Source organism: Dama dama, chromosome 5 (assembly GCF_033118175.1).
Source record: "Dama dama isolate Ldn47 chromosome 5, ASM3311817v1, whole genome shotgun sequence".
Classification (NCBI taxonomy): Eukaryota; Metazoa; Chordata; class Mammalia; order Artiodactyla; family Cervidae; genus Dama; species Dama dama.
In genome coordinates this window covers 106506412-106523747 of record NC_083685.1, presented here as the reverse complement: position 1 = coordinate 106523747, position 17336 = coordinate 106506412, and the positions used below count along the sequence as shown (strand labels likewise).

Below are 17336 nucleotides of genomic sequence, written 5' to 3'. Positions count from 1 at the left end.
AATACCCAAGAGACCACTCCATCCCACCGAGTGATTCCCTACCTGGCCTCTGACATTCTGGAACTGATCCAGCCTGACCTCAAATCCCAGGCAAATTCCCAGGCTATGCCTGGTGGAAAAACCCCAAAGTGTGCTAGGCAACATTCCAGGGCAGCCCCTGCTCTAAAGCCCTGGTCGTGCTGGTTGCTTAGATCTCCTAAGGGAGGCTCAAAGGTCATATAGTCCCTCCAGGGTAAACCCGGTCTGAAACACGAGATTAGATGGCTCCTCTAGAAAGAGCCTGGAAAGGTATGACCTTGGGAAGACTTTTCCTACCCTCACTGTACACCTGAGACCACTGATGACTTCACAGCAGAAGGATGCTTGTCGAGTGACCTCGCCACATGTGCTTTCAGGGGCTGAGGAGGACATAGAAGGTGGGTTATACCATTTTCCCCATTCATGATGGGTTTTGTATCTGCCCGTAAACCAAAAGCGGCTTGAGAGTAATGATACCTTTTATGAGTCAGGTAGAAAAACAGGCTTATCCTCCTGAAGCAAAGGGAGAATATGATCCATGGGAACAGACTGGGGTGTTAATTACCAAGATGTCCCCTCCATGCCTCTAAGAGCTGGAAGAAAAAGACTCAGTGGTCAGGATGCCCCCCAAGTAGACAGCTCTGGCCATCTGTACAGCACCTCTAACACAAGCCTCTACACTGCACAGCACCCAGCAGGACTTTGGGGACAGCCTTTTCTCATCCTCTTGCATCTTATCTGGATTCTGGATGCTATCCATTGGGCGCTGATTTTGGGGTGAGACAGAGCCAAAGAACACTGCAGATAGCCTTTATAGCCTAATAACTGCTTAAGAACAAACAATGGAAGCATAAAAACTGGCATAGTAATATACTAAAGGGGCTTCCCAGATAGCTCAGCTGGTAAAGAATCTGCCTGCAATGTAGGAGACCCCAGTTTGATTCCTGCATCAGGAAGTTCCCATGGAGAAGGGATAGGCTACCCACTCCAGTATTCTTAGGCTTCCCTGGTGGCTTAGACTATAAAGAATCTGCCTGCAATGTGGGAGACCTGGGTTCAGTCCCTGGGTTGGGAAGATCCCCTGGTGGAGGGCATGGCAACCCATTCCAGTATTCTTGCCTGGAGAATCCCTATCGACAGAGGAGTCTGGTAGGCTACAGTCCATGGGGTCCCAAAGAGTCGGACATGACTGAGCGACTAAGCACAGCACAGCACAATATAGTAAAATGCCCATGAGTCCATTTCACATAACTGGCTGGAGTACCTGAAAAAAGTCCTTTGAGGCCAACTTAATCATAGTCTCACACTTTAGGGTGGTCGCAGTGTGGAAATTCAGGTAAAGGACGCATACTAAAACTAAAGATTTTCCAAAAACTATTTCGTCTACGTTAAGAAGTAGAGTTGGACTCATTCACTTACCCCAATTCTGAAAGCTGGCAGGAAATGTCCGTAAACAAAAATGTCAGGAATAATTCAAGTGCCTTGAAGGAGCAGAGAGAGATGCAGAGTACGCAGTGTGGAGTGAGAGAACAAGGGCTGGGAACAAACAGTAACATCTGGACCCTTAACACTGCTTAGCGGCGATGACCAGATCCACTCCTCTTGGGGCCCCGTGGTCAGTGGAAGAGTTTTACTGACAAAGACTGCAGCCCTTCCTTTATGTATGAAGCTGTAACTCCTGTCTACTTGGCGAGATGAGCTGCACTAAAGCATAGGCTCCTGTACACTCACGAGCTGGTGGGCGCAACAGGCAGACTGGTACACAGCCAAGAAAGCTGCCTGGCCCAGCCTATAATCTGGCATCACTTTCTATTAATAAACAAAACTCAACCTATTTTCCCCTCAGATTTCTACTATAAAAATGAAAAGTGGTATTACTCTGCAGCTCTGGCACACAAGAAAGCCTTCTGATTTCATGTATTTTAAGAAATGAAGAGAGCGGAATGAAGAACAGAGTGAGAACGTTTCTCAGAATGAGGAAGCAGTTTTCCCTAGAAGATACCTGGACATCCTGAACATGCTCAGTGCAGATTAGCAGCCTGCTGCAACACTGCTGACCCCTCTGCCGGGTCAATGTGGGGCACGGACGGGGCTCAGACACGTGGCGGCAGGCACCTGGTGGCTCTCAGAATCAGATGCCAACCTTGTCCAGCTCGAGCAGCAGGGACAAGCTGCAGTCTCCTACCATAACGGTCAACACTTGGGCCCAAATCCTGCCTCAATGTGCTACATGAACTCAAGACGAGTCACTTAACTTCTTTGGGCTTCGGTTGTTCTTTCTGTTAAATGGGAAGAATAAGAAATGTTACAAGGACGACAGAAGAAAACTTCCATTCTAAAGAACTCCTGATATAGTCAAATTAGCCTAGCATATATTCATTTTTCAAAACTTTTTATTTGGAAAGCATTTCAAACATATAGATGTAAGAACAAGAATAGTACACAGACTACCCATACGCCCTCTCCCCAGATTTGCCTGTTGTTAAACATTTGTCCTGTTTATCATTTGCTTTCTTTCACATGCACTTTTCCTTACATACACACTCGTATACATGCTCTCCTACAGTCACATCCAGCACCCACATGTTCTCACTTAAAACAAACGTGCGCATGTGCACACACACACACACACACACATCCAGCTACACAACACATACTGTCCTTTGTTGGGTTTTGTGTGGTAGTCTGTCTAAACAACCAGGAGTGGGGGAGTTTTGTGATAAAGAAAAAGCCAAGTGGGGCATGCTATTCGGTGATGGGTCCACAGCCCCACTCCCCACTCCCCACCTCCAAAGCAAAAGTAAGCACTCGAGTATTCTGGCTTGGAGATGAACTATTACATGGACAGGGACCAGAAAAAGTACTTTTTACATAAGATAGTTGGTTACTCTTTTCTTTTTCTTTAAATAAGAAAAAACCCACAAAACAACAACAAAAGCATTTATACGAAGCATGGAAACAACTTTATTATATAGAACTATATTTATATTTGTTATAATGGGGCTTTACCTATGCAGTTGGGAAATAACTGGGAAAGAAAGGTTTTGTAAGAGAAATAAGGAAGTCAGAGCCGCCCATAACCCTCCCTAGGAAGCAGCCCAGGCAGTTCTCCATGATACCACATCCCCAGATGGAGCCTTCTCCTGAGTTCAAGTCCCTGCTGGTCCCCTTATTGGATACACACTTGTCTCATATAGGCTCTAGGTAACACAATGACTCCACTCCCAGTTAATCTAAAGCTAGGAGAGAGACACATTCAGGCAGGACATGGGTAGGGCGGTGGAGGTCTGCACCAGTGATCCCCTATATGGAGGACTAAATTGTCATCTAAGCCACAATCCCATCTGTACATACCTCCCCACCATAGGAATGCACCACCCACATTTATGGGTGCTTCTGGGGGATTCCACACTTACACATAAGAAAGACACCCTTTCCCTTAAGCTCCACCTTAAGAATATCTCCCTGACATGGGTCAAAGCTCAGTAACCATAACCATGACTCCACAGAGGTAGGAAAACCCTGCCTCTTGGTTAGCTTCTCATTCCGCATAGAAATTGCATATTTCAAACCAGTTGGGAACACTCAAAAGCTGCCACTATATCACACATATAATGTTGTTACCATCAACTTCCAGTCAGCCACATCAAGTGGACAGTTACTTATGGAGTGCTAAAGGAACAAACGGACTTCTCTGCAGCCCATTTTTCTAATTCTCTTCTGGTCAGTTAAACATATGAACTTTTGCTCCTGGTATACAGGTATGTGAGCAGAAGGGAAAGAGGCTGGATGTGTGCGGGCAGGAAGCACAGGATGCCAGCCTGGAGGGAAATTCCTCACAGACTCTCCACACGTAAGTGGGAAGAGCCCTGGATCAGAAGCCAAAGAGCTTTACTAGTCACACAGTCTTGGGCAAGTCACTTCCTCTAGGGGCCTCAGTTTTCCTATCTGCAAAAACAAGCAAATGCCACCTGCACCTGCAGGTCTTTGATGAGAATGAAGGAAAAACGTTCAAGGGCACCGACCGCAAGCAACAAAGAGCTAAATATGCAGAATGCCCTGTCACAACTAATGCTACCCACATTCTCAGCTTCCCTGAAAAATGCACATGGATTTTGGGGCTTTCTGGGGTTGGGATCCAAACTTTCTTTCCACAGAAGCAGCTGCTGTAGCCTTTCATGAAAAGAGAACTCCCCAGGGAAGAGGTTCTAATGAGAAAGAGTCCAGGTGCTGCCTCCGGCATTAAAATGTGCACACACCACATGGATGGCCTTGCATGGGCCTCCCCTCCCCAACCTCGAAATCCAGACGACACAATATTGTGAAAGCTCTCTGGTTGCATCCTGTCATGCCAAATGCTATCCACTCCACCCTCAACTCCAATTTGTGTGTCATATCTGATGGGCATGAGTTATAAGACAAGCGTCAAATAGGGGCCAGGCATCAGGTTCTCAGCCAGCTTGCAGGTGTGGGGCAGGGAGCGCACGTGTTATCAGCTGCGGTTCTCTCAAAGCTGTGTGGGCGATCAAACACATGCAGAGCACAAAAAACTCTTAAAGGGAAGCAGTATGTGGCAGTAGGGTTGGGGGGGTGGAGAAGAGGGGAGGAGGGGAGAAGTTGCTTTTTTTCCCTTACAATCACATTTTTACTCTGTTCAAAGTTACCCCCAGCTGGGCAGGTTTATGAAACCATTCTGACTAAGCCACCAGGCCTGCAGTTTGGCAGAAGAACACAGGATCTACACATGACAGCGTAGGTATCAGGGCTTGGAGAAGGACAGTGAGCATCTCTTTCCAGTATTCCCCCATTTGGTGGGGAAAAGAGAAGAAGAAACATCAGTGCTTTCTATTAATATAAAGGATGGTGCCTGGGTTGGGATGGGAGTTTCTAGCCTGATCACACCTCTGGTCACCCTAAAGCCAACAATTTTGTCTAGCCAACAAGCTAGACAATTCCATTCTCTAGCCCAGGAAAGCTGCTAATTCAGATTCTGCTTTCTTTATACATTATAGCACTCCTAGGAATTTGGTGTAAATCCACCTGGAATGAAAGGACATCCAGCCTTCATCCTTGGCCTCTCACCCATATACACGTCTAAGCCTAAAGCCAGGTCATCTGGCTCTATTACAAAATCACAACAAAATCCTAAACATTGGCTGTTTCCATGGATCAACCTGGTAACTAACCACCCAAGCTCACCCTCTGGCTTTAAGTGTGTGGGGGAAGAGAATCTACAGGCCTAGCAAAGACATCCATGGAAATGCCACGTCTCTGCCACCAGCTGGGCTTTGAGCCCAATAACCAGGATGAATGGGAGACCAGTGATTGGAAGAGAGAGAACACTAACACTTCAGGAGGGGCGGGGGTGCCTTGTAAGTAGCTAAAGAGAGAGTGTGGGGACCAGAAGTGGGAAAAACCATTTCAAATAAGCCTGGGGAAGTGTGGCTCACTCCCCCCTCCCCTGCTGCCTTTCCAGCAACTCCATCCAACAAGTATTTATTGAGCATGACACTCCCCATCTGCCCTGGCCCTCCCTCTGCAAAAACACTCAAATCTGTTCAAGCTGCAGGGTGAGTTCCACTGCACTTGAACTTGAAACATGAGGTGCCTATCTTTTAAAAAGGCAGGCACACAATTTCCAACATGGGGCAGAAGGGCCTGAAGAGATTTGAGAAAGTTAAAGAGCACAGCTGACCAAACAAGGACACACTAATGCCACTTTCAAAGGGGAAGGGAGAGAGTAAAAATTTAATTTAACCGTAGGGAGAATAATACACTGGCCAACTTTAAAAAAAAAAAAAAAAAAAAGCCTACTAGAGACATCTCAGTAATTCTCTAATTAATCCTACCTAACTCTAAATATTCCTTCATTTTGTACCTCCTCTAGCTTGAATTTACATTTTATTCACCAGCGCATGTGTTAGTAATTTGCTTTCAGAGCTGTATGTTTAATCCTACCTTTGCCTCTAAAGGAGGTTAGACCTCCATGCTCTCCTGCATGTTTTTATTTAGGATCAGATGATGAGAGAGGCAAGCAGCAGAGCAGGTGGTAAACGAGACCTACACTTGTTAACAAAGTTTCTCTTGGGAAAGCCATCCGCCATTTGCAGGATGGGGCACACAGGGTCAGAGAAGTGGCACCCCAAACTACCACTCTGCCTGAGAAATCCTGCCAACTCTAAGAAGTCACAGTTGGGCAGCGTCTGAGAGAAAGCTCCCCCATCCCTAAAGCCTGCCACTTCAGATCATCCAAAGCCCTTGGAGGTGTCTCCCCAGCATCCCCCGCCAACCTCCACCCTTCCAGAATGTGTAGCAGAGCTGACCCCAGGGCGTTCACCACCCCTGGTGTCAGCTGTCTGGGTTAAGTGTCTGCACACAGCCCGGACTTTAGTTCTAGGTTCCCCAGGCGCTGGAGTTAAAAGTTTTCCTATTATGAAATACTTTGATAGCATTCTTCTAAGTTCATTAAAGCCACCCTTGATTGGCTGTGGTGCTCCCACAAAGTAAAAGTCAACTGAAGTATATTCGGGGCCTGAGGACAAATACTTAAATAACTCCAGGCTGGGCATTCAGTTTTGTAGCAACTCTGAGGAAAAGTGTGGAGGAGAAAACAAAGTGCCAGGAAGAGTTTTCAAACCCAGGAAGTTCAGTAGGGACCATGCGCTGGAGGCCTGGCTGAGAGCAGCCAGCTGTGGAGAGCCTCCCTCCAGACAGCTGTTCCCAAGAACAAGAGCCCCTTCAGTTCCACACGACCAGAGAGGAACTGGAGCATAGATCATTTATAACTTCAAATATAATCCCAAACTCTTTTCTCTCTGAGATCAGGATTTGTTTTGGACCCAACAATGTGACTAGTTTGGCTGATGTTTGGTTAATTCATAAAGTGGCAAACCAAATAACGGAGCCCTCTGTGAAGAGTCAAATCACCAGATTTCTCACTCATCTTTTCTCTGTTTTCACTCTTCCCTGATCCCTCTTCTATCCATCTCAGAGGGTGATAAAAGATGAGACAGCCCCATCTCACCAAACTAACTTGCTGGTAGCGACCCACTTTCACTCTGAAATGGAAAGAAACACAAGGTTTTCCCTTCCAGCCCTTTCAAAGGGCTCCAAGCTGCCTGCGGAATAAAAGTAAGCCCAGGTTAAGTCTAGTAAAGCATTTGTGCTAGTGTCATATAGCATTTGATATATATGATGGTGTCAAAAAGAACTCAAAACCAGACCTGCCCCCAGAATATGTCACACCCTAAAATAAAATCTGAATCCTTTGGCATCAAGGCTCTACGCGAGAATTATAAGAATCTGGAGGAGGATGCTCCATTAAGATCCAAGGGATAGTGTGGCCTTGGTGCCCATCACATCATTCATTATAAACTGGCAGAAAATGCAGGTGAAGTGTTCTCGGACTACTAAAGCCTACCAACCACTTTGGCAACACTCATATTGCCAACACAACTATGAAAAATTTCCAATCCTGCCTCAAATTTTCTAGAGGATAGTCTATATCTGGAACCAGAGAGAACAACGTCCTCTTACTGCCACACCCTACCATTGTTCTCAGCCTTTCTCCACTGACCTCAAATAGTTTGAAAAATCCTCACTCTATGTTACCTAAGTGGAGAGTTTCCCATATGGATAATCCTTTGCTGTACAAAATACTGAATAACATATGGACCCATGCTTCTCTGGATACCAAAAGGATAAGTAGTTAGGAATTGTGGCCCCTAATTTCAAGGATGCCATCATTGGTGATAACATTTAAGAGTCAGATACTTCAACAGTGCATTTTGCTGACCATGTGCCTAGTGCTAGCAAAGCTGTCAAAAGCAAGCTAGCAGTGTCAGGCTGGGAAGTGCTTCATGTTTAATGCCTCCCAAACAGAAGCTGCTTCAATCACAGGTTTTTAAAGGACAAATGTAGCTCTTAAAGGATTTTAACTGCAGCCCCAAGCTTCTTTACAGGCAGATGGTTCTGTGGCATAGAAAAGTTACACTCTATTCTAATCTCCAGGCTGTTTCTAACACCAAGGTCCAGAAGGACCATGGTCTGATGAGGGTCGCTAATAAGCAACCTCTTTTATTGTTCCATACCTCTCCAAACACCCATCCCTAAGGACGAAGTTTACAAAAGCATGGCAGGGAAGGAGAGTTTAATAATTACCAATAGCACTGCTAATAACAATGTGCTTTACATTCACTGAGACAGCCATCGTGGAAAACCTGATCGTGGACATTTGCTTCTATGTCCCTGTGGGGAAGTCAGTGTTTGAGGGCAATCATGACAATGCCACCTCTCAATGATCTGTTCAGAAAAATGAAAGGTAAGGAGAAGAATCCAAAACAGGAGATAAGCCCAAGGTAATTTCCATCTGACTTTGAAATGTGTTCACTGCAACTGTGGGTTGTTAGCTTTGGAAGGAGGGTAAGAAGGGAAGAGATGCAAATCTGCCTAACAGTTAAGCTTTTATGTAAATCCAAACTAGTTTATATCTACTAAACAAGTCACCTGACAAGGGTGGGGGTGAGTAGCCTGGGTTTACATGTGCTGATCTTCTATAAAGATTGAGAACTGACTAGAACTTGATGATGTCTCTTTCTTTTTCCCTAAAATATGAGTGGGGATACAGGCTTGAGTTTTCTTTGCTCCCTTAGGATTTTCTGCAGAGGTATATACTACATACATTTGAAACTCGTCTTTATACAGGAATAGTGGTCAGGAACATTGTGGAAGACAAGGGGTAGGCCATTTTTTTGTTTGTTTCCTGAAAAGTTCACATAGTAAATACTTCAGGTTTTGTGGCTATTTGGTCTCTATCAAAACTACTCAACTCTATCACTGTGCAAAACTTCTCAAATTTTGCCAATGTGCAAAAACAGCCACAGACAATACATAAATGAAGGAGCATGGCCATATTCCAATAAACCTTTTATCTACAAAAACAGGCAGAAGCCTGGATTTGGTCTGCAGGCCATAACACCAGGCCTTGGTTTAAGAAGAATCTAGTGGGCAGAGGAGATTCAGAGGCAGCATTTGGCACCCCCAGCACCCAGCTGGCCAGTGGGGCTGGTCATCTAGGGAAGAATTTGCAAACCTCGATTGAATATTAGTTTCATTTTCAGGACATGGAGACAGAGACACTAAACAGAATAGGTAAGACTGGAGGCCAGAACAGTTCACCTCCTAGCCCGATTTTGTTCACCATCAGTCTGTCCAAGAAGAACTTAAAAGTCAGCAGACTCCAACTGACATAAGACACAAATAAGAATTTAATTAAAGGAGAAACTGCAGTAAGAAATTTCTCCTGGGTTCCTGTTACCTACAAAGAAGAAACTGTAGTAAGAAATTTCTCCTAAGTTTCTGTTACCTACTAGGAGCTCTTAGCTTCTTAAGAGTTGATCTTTATTTTTCTCTCCATTCTTCTGCCTTCCACACCCCTCGCCCAGGCTCATAAAAGCCCAGGCTTCCTCACTTTATGAAGACATCCCTTAAGGAAGAATGGCCACAGAGGGTAAATCTTTAACCCCTCCTTTTTAAAAAAATAACATCTAGGACTTGCCCAGTGGCTCAGTGGTAAAGAATCCTCTTACCGGGAGATCCTCCTATCAGGGTTGGATCCCTGATCTGGGAAGATCCCACATGCCACTGGAGCAACTAAACCGGTGCATCGCAACTACTGAGCCTGTGCTAGAGCCCGGGAGCTGCAACCTCTGAGGCCACGACCTGCGACTACTGAAGCCTGCGCACCCTAGAGCCCATACTCCTGCAACAAGAGAAGTAATACTACAACTAGAGAAGAGCCATTTGCTGCAACTACAGAAAAGCACAGACAGGACTGAAGATCCAGCACAGCCAAAAATAAATAAATAAAATAAACAACAACATCTAATATATCTTGTCAAGAACACAACAGGGTGTGTGGTGGAGAGATAACTGCACAGCCCTGAGCACTACATCACTTTGAGATGGGAAACAGAAACGGTGACGACACAATTGTTTCTGAGACTCAGCTCCAGCTCACGTTTTTTTAAACAGTTGGGTTTCAGAGCCCTGTTTAGAAACCCCATTTTAAAAGATGAGTGAATAAAAATGCAAGGGGAGGCCCTGAAATTCTGAAAGCCGCAGTACTGGTTTCAGACCAATATGAGTTTGCTCTTTGAAGCCTGAAAAGGCAATGTGCGCTGGCCAACAGGCTCTTACCTTGGCTGGGTGGAGAAAATAACAACAATATAAGCAGCAGCAGACACTGCAGAGTACCTTCTACTTGCCAGGCACTGTTCTAAGCACTTTACAGCTATTGACTCATTTGATTCTTATGATGTAGATATTATTATTCATACTCTACAGATGAGGAGATTAAGGCACTGAAGTTACTTAACTTCTTCTAGGCCACACAGCTAGTAAAATATAGAACCTGGATACCCAGGTAACTCTGGCACCCAAAGCCATTCTCTTAAGGGTTTATGACCACAAAGCATTTCCTTTTATCACATACACCCTTCGGGCCCAGAGGAAACCACTTCTGCCACTTCTCAAGGCCGAGGAATGGAAAAAATCTGAACACACATAAAGGTAAAAGTTAACATGCAGAAGACCTGATGCACTCCCAAACCAAAGGCCAGGGACATTCCTTTAATGTTTGGTCACAAGTAAGTCCACAGGCTCAGGCTGCTCTTTCCTCCTGTCTTGCTTCTCTCCTGCTTCACTGCAAACCTACAAATAATCCCACTACAGACCAGGTAAGTGCCTTATTAGTGCCTCTGGGATACTAATAGATGGAGAAGAAACAATCCTTCAGCCCAATCTATAAGCAAGAAATCACTCAATCTGTCTTAAATCATCCAACAAATCATGCAGAGCTCTAGCCTCCTATGTTTTTTTACCAGTATCTTAGGGTACGTGGCCCTAAAAAAGGAACTGGCCATGTAAAGAACTCAGTCATCCAAAGCTACACTCTTCTTTCCACAGTATCCACCAGTGTTTGTCCTTTTAATATTAGTTCTAAAAAAAAAAAAAAAAAAAGAAAAAAATATTAGTTCTATACAACATAAGTGCTCTTAAAATATGACTGCTAATAGATTTCCAACTAGTACACAGGCAGGCTTTCTGCTGATGTCCACTAAAAATGACTAGGTTCTGGTGCTTGCTGTTCTACTAACTTCCCTGACTCTAAGGAGGCACAAACAAAACCAACAGGTTTGTACTCTTGTGGTTTGCTTTAGAGCAGTTCACGATAGGCCTGAGTTTGTCTGGGCATTGCCTTGCTCTACATCGTCAGATTCTAGGCATACTTTTACTAGTTGGTTACCATCTTGCTACCAGATTTGACCAAGTTTCTGTGTTCCAAGACACAATGCTAACATTTACAATGAAGTCCAGACGAACGAAGACTTTCTACTTCAGAGACCCTCTTAATCCCATTCCTACCTAGGAAGGCACCGTAGCAACTACACTTTCAGGAGGGGCTGGAACTAAGCTTAGTAATCACAAAAAGCCTGAGAAACTCTGGTTTAGAGAATGTCATTAACCATCAGATGGCAGGGACTATGACTTGTACATTTGGTAGACCCTGAGGCTTTGGAAGTGTGCAGTGATCTTTTCACATCTGCTGTGAATCAAATGTAAGCCTCACTTTCAACTTATTGCCAACCTCCTCATGCAAGTAGGTTCCTTCTCCCATTCCTAACTGCCTGCATTTGCAAGGGATCCATTACAACTTTGAGTGTGAAAGCAAGGTTAAGCTTGCTCTTTGCCAACCACATCCACCACGTTAGCTGCTATTGAGACACCTTTTTGGTGCTGTTGAGAAAGTGGGAGTATTTGCCACACTGTACTTGACTGTAGCCCTCACCCCACTGCCACGTTGACCGACAAGCTCAGGACAAAATAGCACTGGTGGGGGGAGAACGGAAAGGCAGGGGGCAAACTACCCAGATCCTACACCTACACACACACGCGCGCGCGCGCGATGGTTGAAATGAGACAACCATATTAAGCAGGTCTGTGATCTGGAAACATACAACTTTTGGGCCATACCAACAGGAATGTAGGGAGTAGGAGCGGAGCGTTTGTATGGTGGTAGAAGCCGTTAAACTTATTCCAACGGCTTAGAAGAAACTAGCTCCAGGAGGTGCCATAAAGCGAAGCGCACAAGAAGTGGTGGGAAAAGGAACTCGAGAGCTGCAGAACGGGATGCTGGGGCCAAACTCAAGTTGGAGAACTAACACATGGCTCCACGGGGCTCTCCTCCATGCCCCTCCCCCTCAGCGTGTAGACATCCAACGCCCACCGGCTCCCCGCTCCAGTGCAATCCCTGCATAGGGCGCCCCCATCACGCGCCTCACACCTTGCTGCCACCCGTGCATCTTCCATTCACCCCCACACCACATCTCTGCCCACATTTCGGTTACGCCCCCAAAGCCAGCCTCCATCTGCCAGGACCTTCCCCTCACCTCCCGGCCTGACTCCCCTGCACTATGTCCCGGCGGTGCACTCCGCGTTCACCGCTCCTCGCTCTCGCTCCTTCCGTCCTCGCAGACTCTGCGCGACCCCCTTTCTCTTCCTTCGCCCCTATTCCACTTCCCCTTTACACTTTTCTCCCTACCCCTCCCCCCGTCACGCGAGCCCTCCCCCCCAACGGCTCCTTCAGCGGCACGCACTCCAGGCCCGGCTCACCTGCGCGGCCACCCCCGTCCCGGCGCTGGTGCGGCTGCTGCAGCTGGAAGGGGACGGTGGCCCTGAGCGGCTGCAGACCAGCCCGGGGGGAGCCGGCAGGGACTGGAGGAGAGCAGCCCCGCCGGAGCCCCCCGGCCCCTCCGCGACCCGGCCCCCAGGCACCTCCGCCTCTGCCGCCCGCTGCGGCCATCGCCCGCCCGCCGGACTGCCCGCCTGCCTCGGACCCACAGCGAGCCCCACACAGCCCCCCAACCCCCGCTGCAGCTGCTTATCTGCCCTACGGGGCGGAGACCGGCCCTTCAGCCCAGAGTTCTCATTGGCCTACGGATCCCCAGAACCCTCCTCCCAACCAATCCGTGGCTTGATCTTTCCCTACCAGAGGATGATTGGTTAATATGCCTAGCGATCCAACCCCAAGACCCCACCTTCATCCCACCGCCGCCTGCTGCCCCACGTCCGAGAGTTCGCTGATTGGCCCGCCCGGAAGGAGGCTGGTTCTCCGGTACCGCCAATGACAAGATGCAGAAAAGGGGAGCGTCACACCCAGTCCCAGGTAGTATGCAAATACTATGTCACGTGACGTCAGGCAAAGTGGGGGCGGGGCCGGGGCCGAGGCCGGGTGTAAGATGGAATAAAGCAGTAGTGAAATCATTATGGGTAGCTGGGAGGAGTGTCAAACTTTCAGCAATTTTGAGTCCCGGTAAGTATGAAGAAAGCAATAAGTTCAAAAAGCATTACTTTTTGTTTAACCTGAAAGCATTAGTTTTAAATCCTCATAGGATCTCAATGTTGCTTGCAAGCTCCAAAGTAAGTTTCTACAAATTAATGAAAAGTTTGCATAATATTTGCATGCGATTTGCATTATATCCGTGAACTTAATAGCTATTGTGCCTCGTGTGGCACCACATTTGTCTTTCTTCACATATCTAAGTCCTTACTTGGTGTTGGTCCAACCTAAAAACGCAGCTGCTGGCTTGTAAATTAAACCGAGCCTGAAAAGGAGCAGAGTTGTCCATTCCAAGTCTGTTCAGCAGAGTGGAAGGAACAAAGTAACTGAGAAAGTTGAGCAAATCTACACAGTGACTCCATAACCAAATCCTGGTCTTCCCAGCTCAATGCTCTCTGACCTACAAGTCAAAATGAACCTGAATGGGCCACAAAGAGAATGCATGCTGTTGTGAAAATCACGTGCTATAATATATACATGAGACGTTTGAGGGAAAAAGCATTTAAGTTACTGCTTAAAATTATTCTCTTCAAAAGAAAAAATTATTACTCTTGGTATTCATTAACCATTTTGTTCTCTTATGTGGAAAAAGTGAAAGGCAATCAATCCTAGATTGTCTGTGATAAGGGACCATCCAAATAATTAGATAATTCCCTCCAGATTTATATTTAGCCATGATATCTAATTTTGATCTTGCTACAGATTTATCTTTCTATTTCTGTTTTTTCCCAGTTTAATGTTAAAATGAAAGTATTCCCTGAAGTCATACTAACTATTAATAATCAGAAAAAAGGAGGTAATCTGGAAGCATGCTGCAAGGCAATGAGACGTCATTTTTGGGATTAAATATTGAAAGCAGATAATACCCAAAATGGAAATTCAAGAGTTGGATGAATATTAAAATCAGCATATGTACAGAAAACAAATTGAGGATATGGAACACGCTAAAGAAAATTTTTCTTTGCAAAGAGTATATTCTTGCAGATTTGTAGAATGTACTTTAAGATGATATTTGAAATCTTTTTTACTGATAGGGAGATGTTGTACTCCTTTTCTATGAAGTGGACAACTTTACCAAAGGCAGATAGGAATGAACAAAAATTGATGACCTGATAAAAATTTAGTCTTAATAAATAACTCAATTAAAAAAAAAACTTACAATTTATAACATTCCAGTTAGTTCAAAGTCTTCATATTTTTTTTTAATCCCCATGAAAATCTGGAAAAAGGAAAACATGGATTTTTATTATGGTGCAGGTAGAGAAACTGAGGTCCAAAAAGGTGAATCTTTTTGATTCTTGACTCAGATCTCTATCAGATCTTAATAGACCACACTGCCTTATTGTGGCACACTTCATTAATAAAATCAGTAATAGTAGCAGCTAACATTCACTGAGTTTGTTTCTCCATGACAGGCATATCTTAAGCACCGTGCATACATTGCCTCATTTAATTCTCATGAGCATACCTATGAGATGGGTATTATCTCCTCTTCATGGAGGCTTCAGAAAGAAGCAAGATTGCTTACTGCCCAAGGTTACTCAGGCAGCCTGACTCCAGAGATGAACTCCTAATCTCTGTTATTATAAAACTTTCTTATAAACAAAGAAGGATTACTATTTACATTTTACATAAAGAGTCTCCAAAGACACAGTTTGGCTGAGATGTTAAAATTAACACTTGTCTCGTACTTCATAGCTTTCACATGTACCATCTCATTTAATTTTCACAAGTGTGTAATAGGTAGACTATTATATATACAATAGGTAGAAAATGAAAATATTATTGTTGCTATTTTACAGAAGGCTAAGTCCCAGAGGCTTAGATGACTTGCCCAAGATTGTCCACTTAGTTAATGGCAGACCCAGGACGGACGTCCTAGGTCTTTTGACTTCAGATTCAAGTATTTTCTCAATACACACTCAACTTCTAGACAGTTGATTTGCCTGATAGCCAAAGTGTGGGCCAGTTGGTCTCTTAAAATCTATTCTTACCTGACAACTTTGTCCATTTTAGGACACAACATGTAAATTCTCAGGCAGTCTTAGAAGATGATGTGTGATTTTTACTGGTTGGGCCATATGGTAGGTGTTACAGGTAAAAGCCCAGAGTGAGGAATCTTGAAATACTTTGGACAAATGACTTCCTTTCTCTGTGCCAGAATCAACTGTGCTTTATCAACCTTATAGAGTTGTTCTAAAGAGAAAATGGCATATTATTGGGCAGTGGCATTCTTCCCTTGGAGAGAAGAGGGTAGTCTCAAGGATATGGAGTTTAAATTTCATTTTTAAACCAAAGTACAAAGAATAGAGGGCCTAGACAGTGGAAGAAGAGTTGGTGGAGGTGGCACAGCTGAAGGACTGGATCTTCTGAATCCAGAGAGTCATGTTCCTTCTTGATAAGCTGGCTAAAGACACTAAGATGGCCCAGCTGGAGGAGTGCAAAAGCAGGCATGCAGAGGAGATCCCTGTCTTCTCCTTATCCCAGGTATCATGCCCAAGCAGCTGTTTCTCATTCCCTTCTCTATCACTGGTTGCTTCTCCTGGCATGGGCATGATGGGAGGATAAAGACCACATCTGAAGATCAACTTCTGTCTGTTTCCTCTAATTCAAGAAGCCAGGGCTTAGGACTTCCCTGGTGGTCCAGTGGCTAAGACTCCATGCTCCCAATGCAGGGGGCCTGGGTTCAATCCCTGGTCAAGGAACTCAATCCCATATGCCACAACTAAAGAACCTGCGTGCCGCAACTAAGACCCGACATAGCCAAATTAAAAAAAAACAAAACATTTTTTTTTTCAAAAGAAGCAGCAGCCAGGGTTTGGGGAGACTGCGTGCTGCTAAGGGGAGATGTATTGCCTTAAAAGCATCTTCTAGCTTCAAGAAAACCTTTGTCATTGTCCCTCTGTCATCTTTATCAACATGATTGTCACCAATTAATTTGCTTGTCACAAACTTATTGAAATGACCACTATGTGCCAAACACAGAGCTAGGCACTATGGAATGACAATAATATTCAGAAACATACTTCCTATTCTGGAGTTCATAGCCCAGCAGGCCGTGAAGCCTGCAAGCAGAAGTGGTCTAGAGGCTGTTCTGATTGAGACATGTTCTGGGTGCTGCTTTCAGGGTGGTTGGAGACAAGCACTCAAAAACATCAAAAGAGGATTATATACACCAAGTATATCAAGAAATTGTTTTTCATCTATGGGAGAATTATTTGCCTCAGAAGGTTCCAACAGCAAATGCTCAGCCCCTTGATCCTAGCCTGCTCTTGGGATGTCCACAGCTGTCACAAATAAATGAGAACTTGAATTATTTTTCCTACAAGTGTGGGGTCAGAGGTATAGCCCTTCCCCAAGCGGTCCCTATAAGGCCTGGGGTCTTAAAAACTGCAGATGTCTGCAGGGCTACCAAGGATGAAAGCCTTTGGAGATTTCTAGAAGATCAGAGGATCTCTAGGATCCACTGGCTACTGAATTAAGAGAAGGCTAGGGTTGTCATGGTCAAGGGAAGCTTTCCAGTTCTGAAGGTGCTGTCTGGCCCTACTTCTGGGGCACCTTGATCCTTCACTCTGTACATTTATGCCACAATAACCAACAAGAATGGAAATTCCAAATCATTATTTTTATTCTCCAGAATCTGATACTCAGGAGCAATTTTTCAGCAGAGATTAGAGAAATCTTGATATTCCTTGGTACCTGGGACTATCTCTGAACTTCCTGGTAAATGTTTAAGTACTTACGTCTTTGGCCCCTGCGTTCCAAAATAATAAAGGCAAAAAATGAAATGACGCAGACACACAGTGTCTTTTTCTGACCTACCTCCTTCCCTCAGCCTCTGTCTGAAATGTCAGGCCTGGTTCCTCAGGGAACGAGATCCTGAGGAAATGGGGTCAGAGCTAAAGGAGCAGAGCAGCCT

The 17336-nt window shown here is 45.1% G+C and overlaps 1 protein-coding gene across 2 annotated transcripts in view; it reads right to left on the bottom strand.

Annotated features, from left to right (window-relative positions):
- The window catches only part of FAM117A (family with sequence similarity 117 member A), a 42644-nt gene extending 29745 nt beyond the window's left edge, over nucleotides 1-12899 (bottom strand). The window contains exon 1 of one of the 2 annotated variants that reach the window (XM_061143773.1): nucleotides 12691-12899. In XM_061143773.1, coding sequence (XP_060999756.1) covers nucleotides 12691-12880 — 190 coding nt within the window. In that variant the 5' untranslated portion in view covers nucleotides 12881-12899. The remainder of the gene's footprint in view (nucleotides 1-12690) is intronic. The other variant, XM_061143774.1, reaches the window with a different exon arrangement.
- Between the last annotated feature and the right edge of the window lie 4437 nt (nucleotides 12900-17336).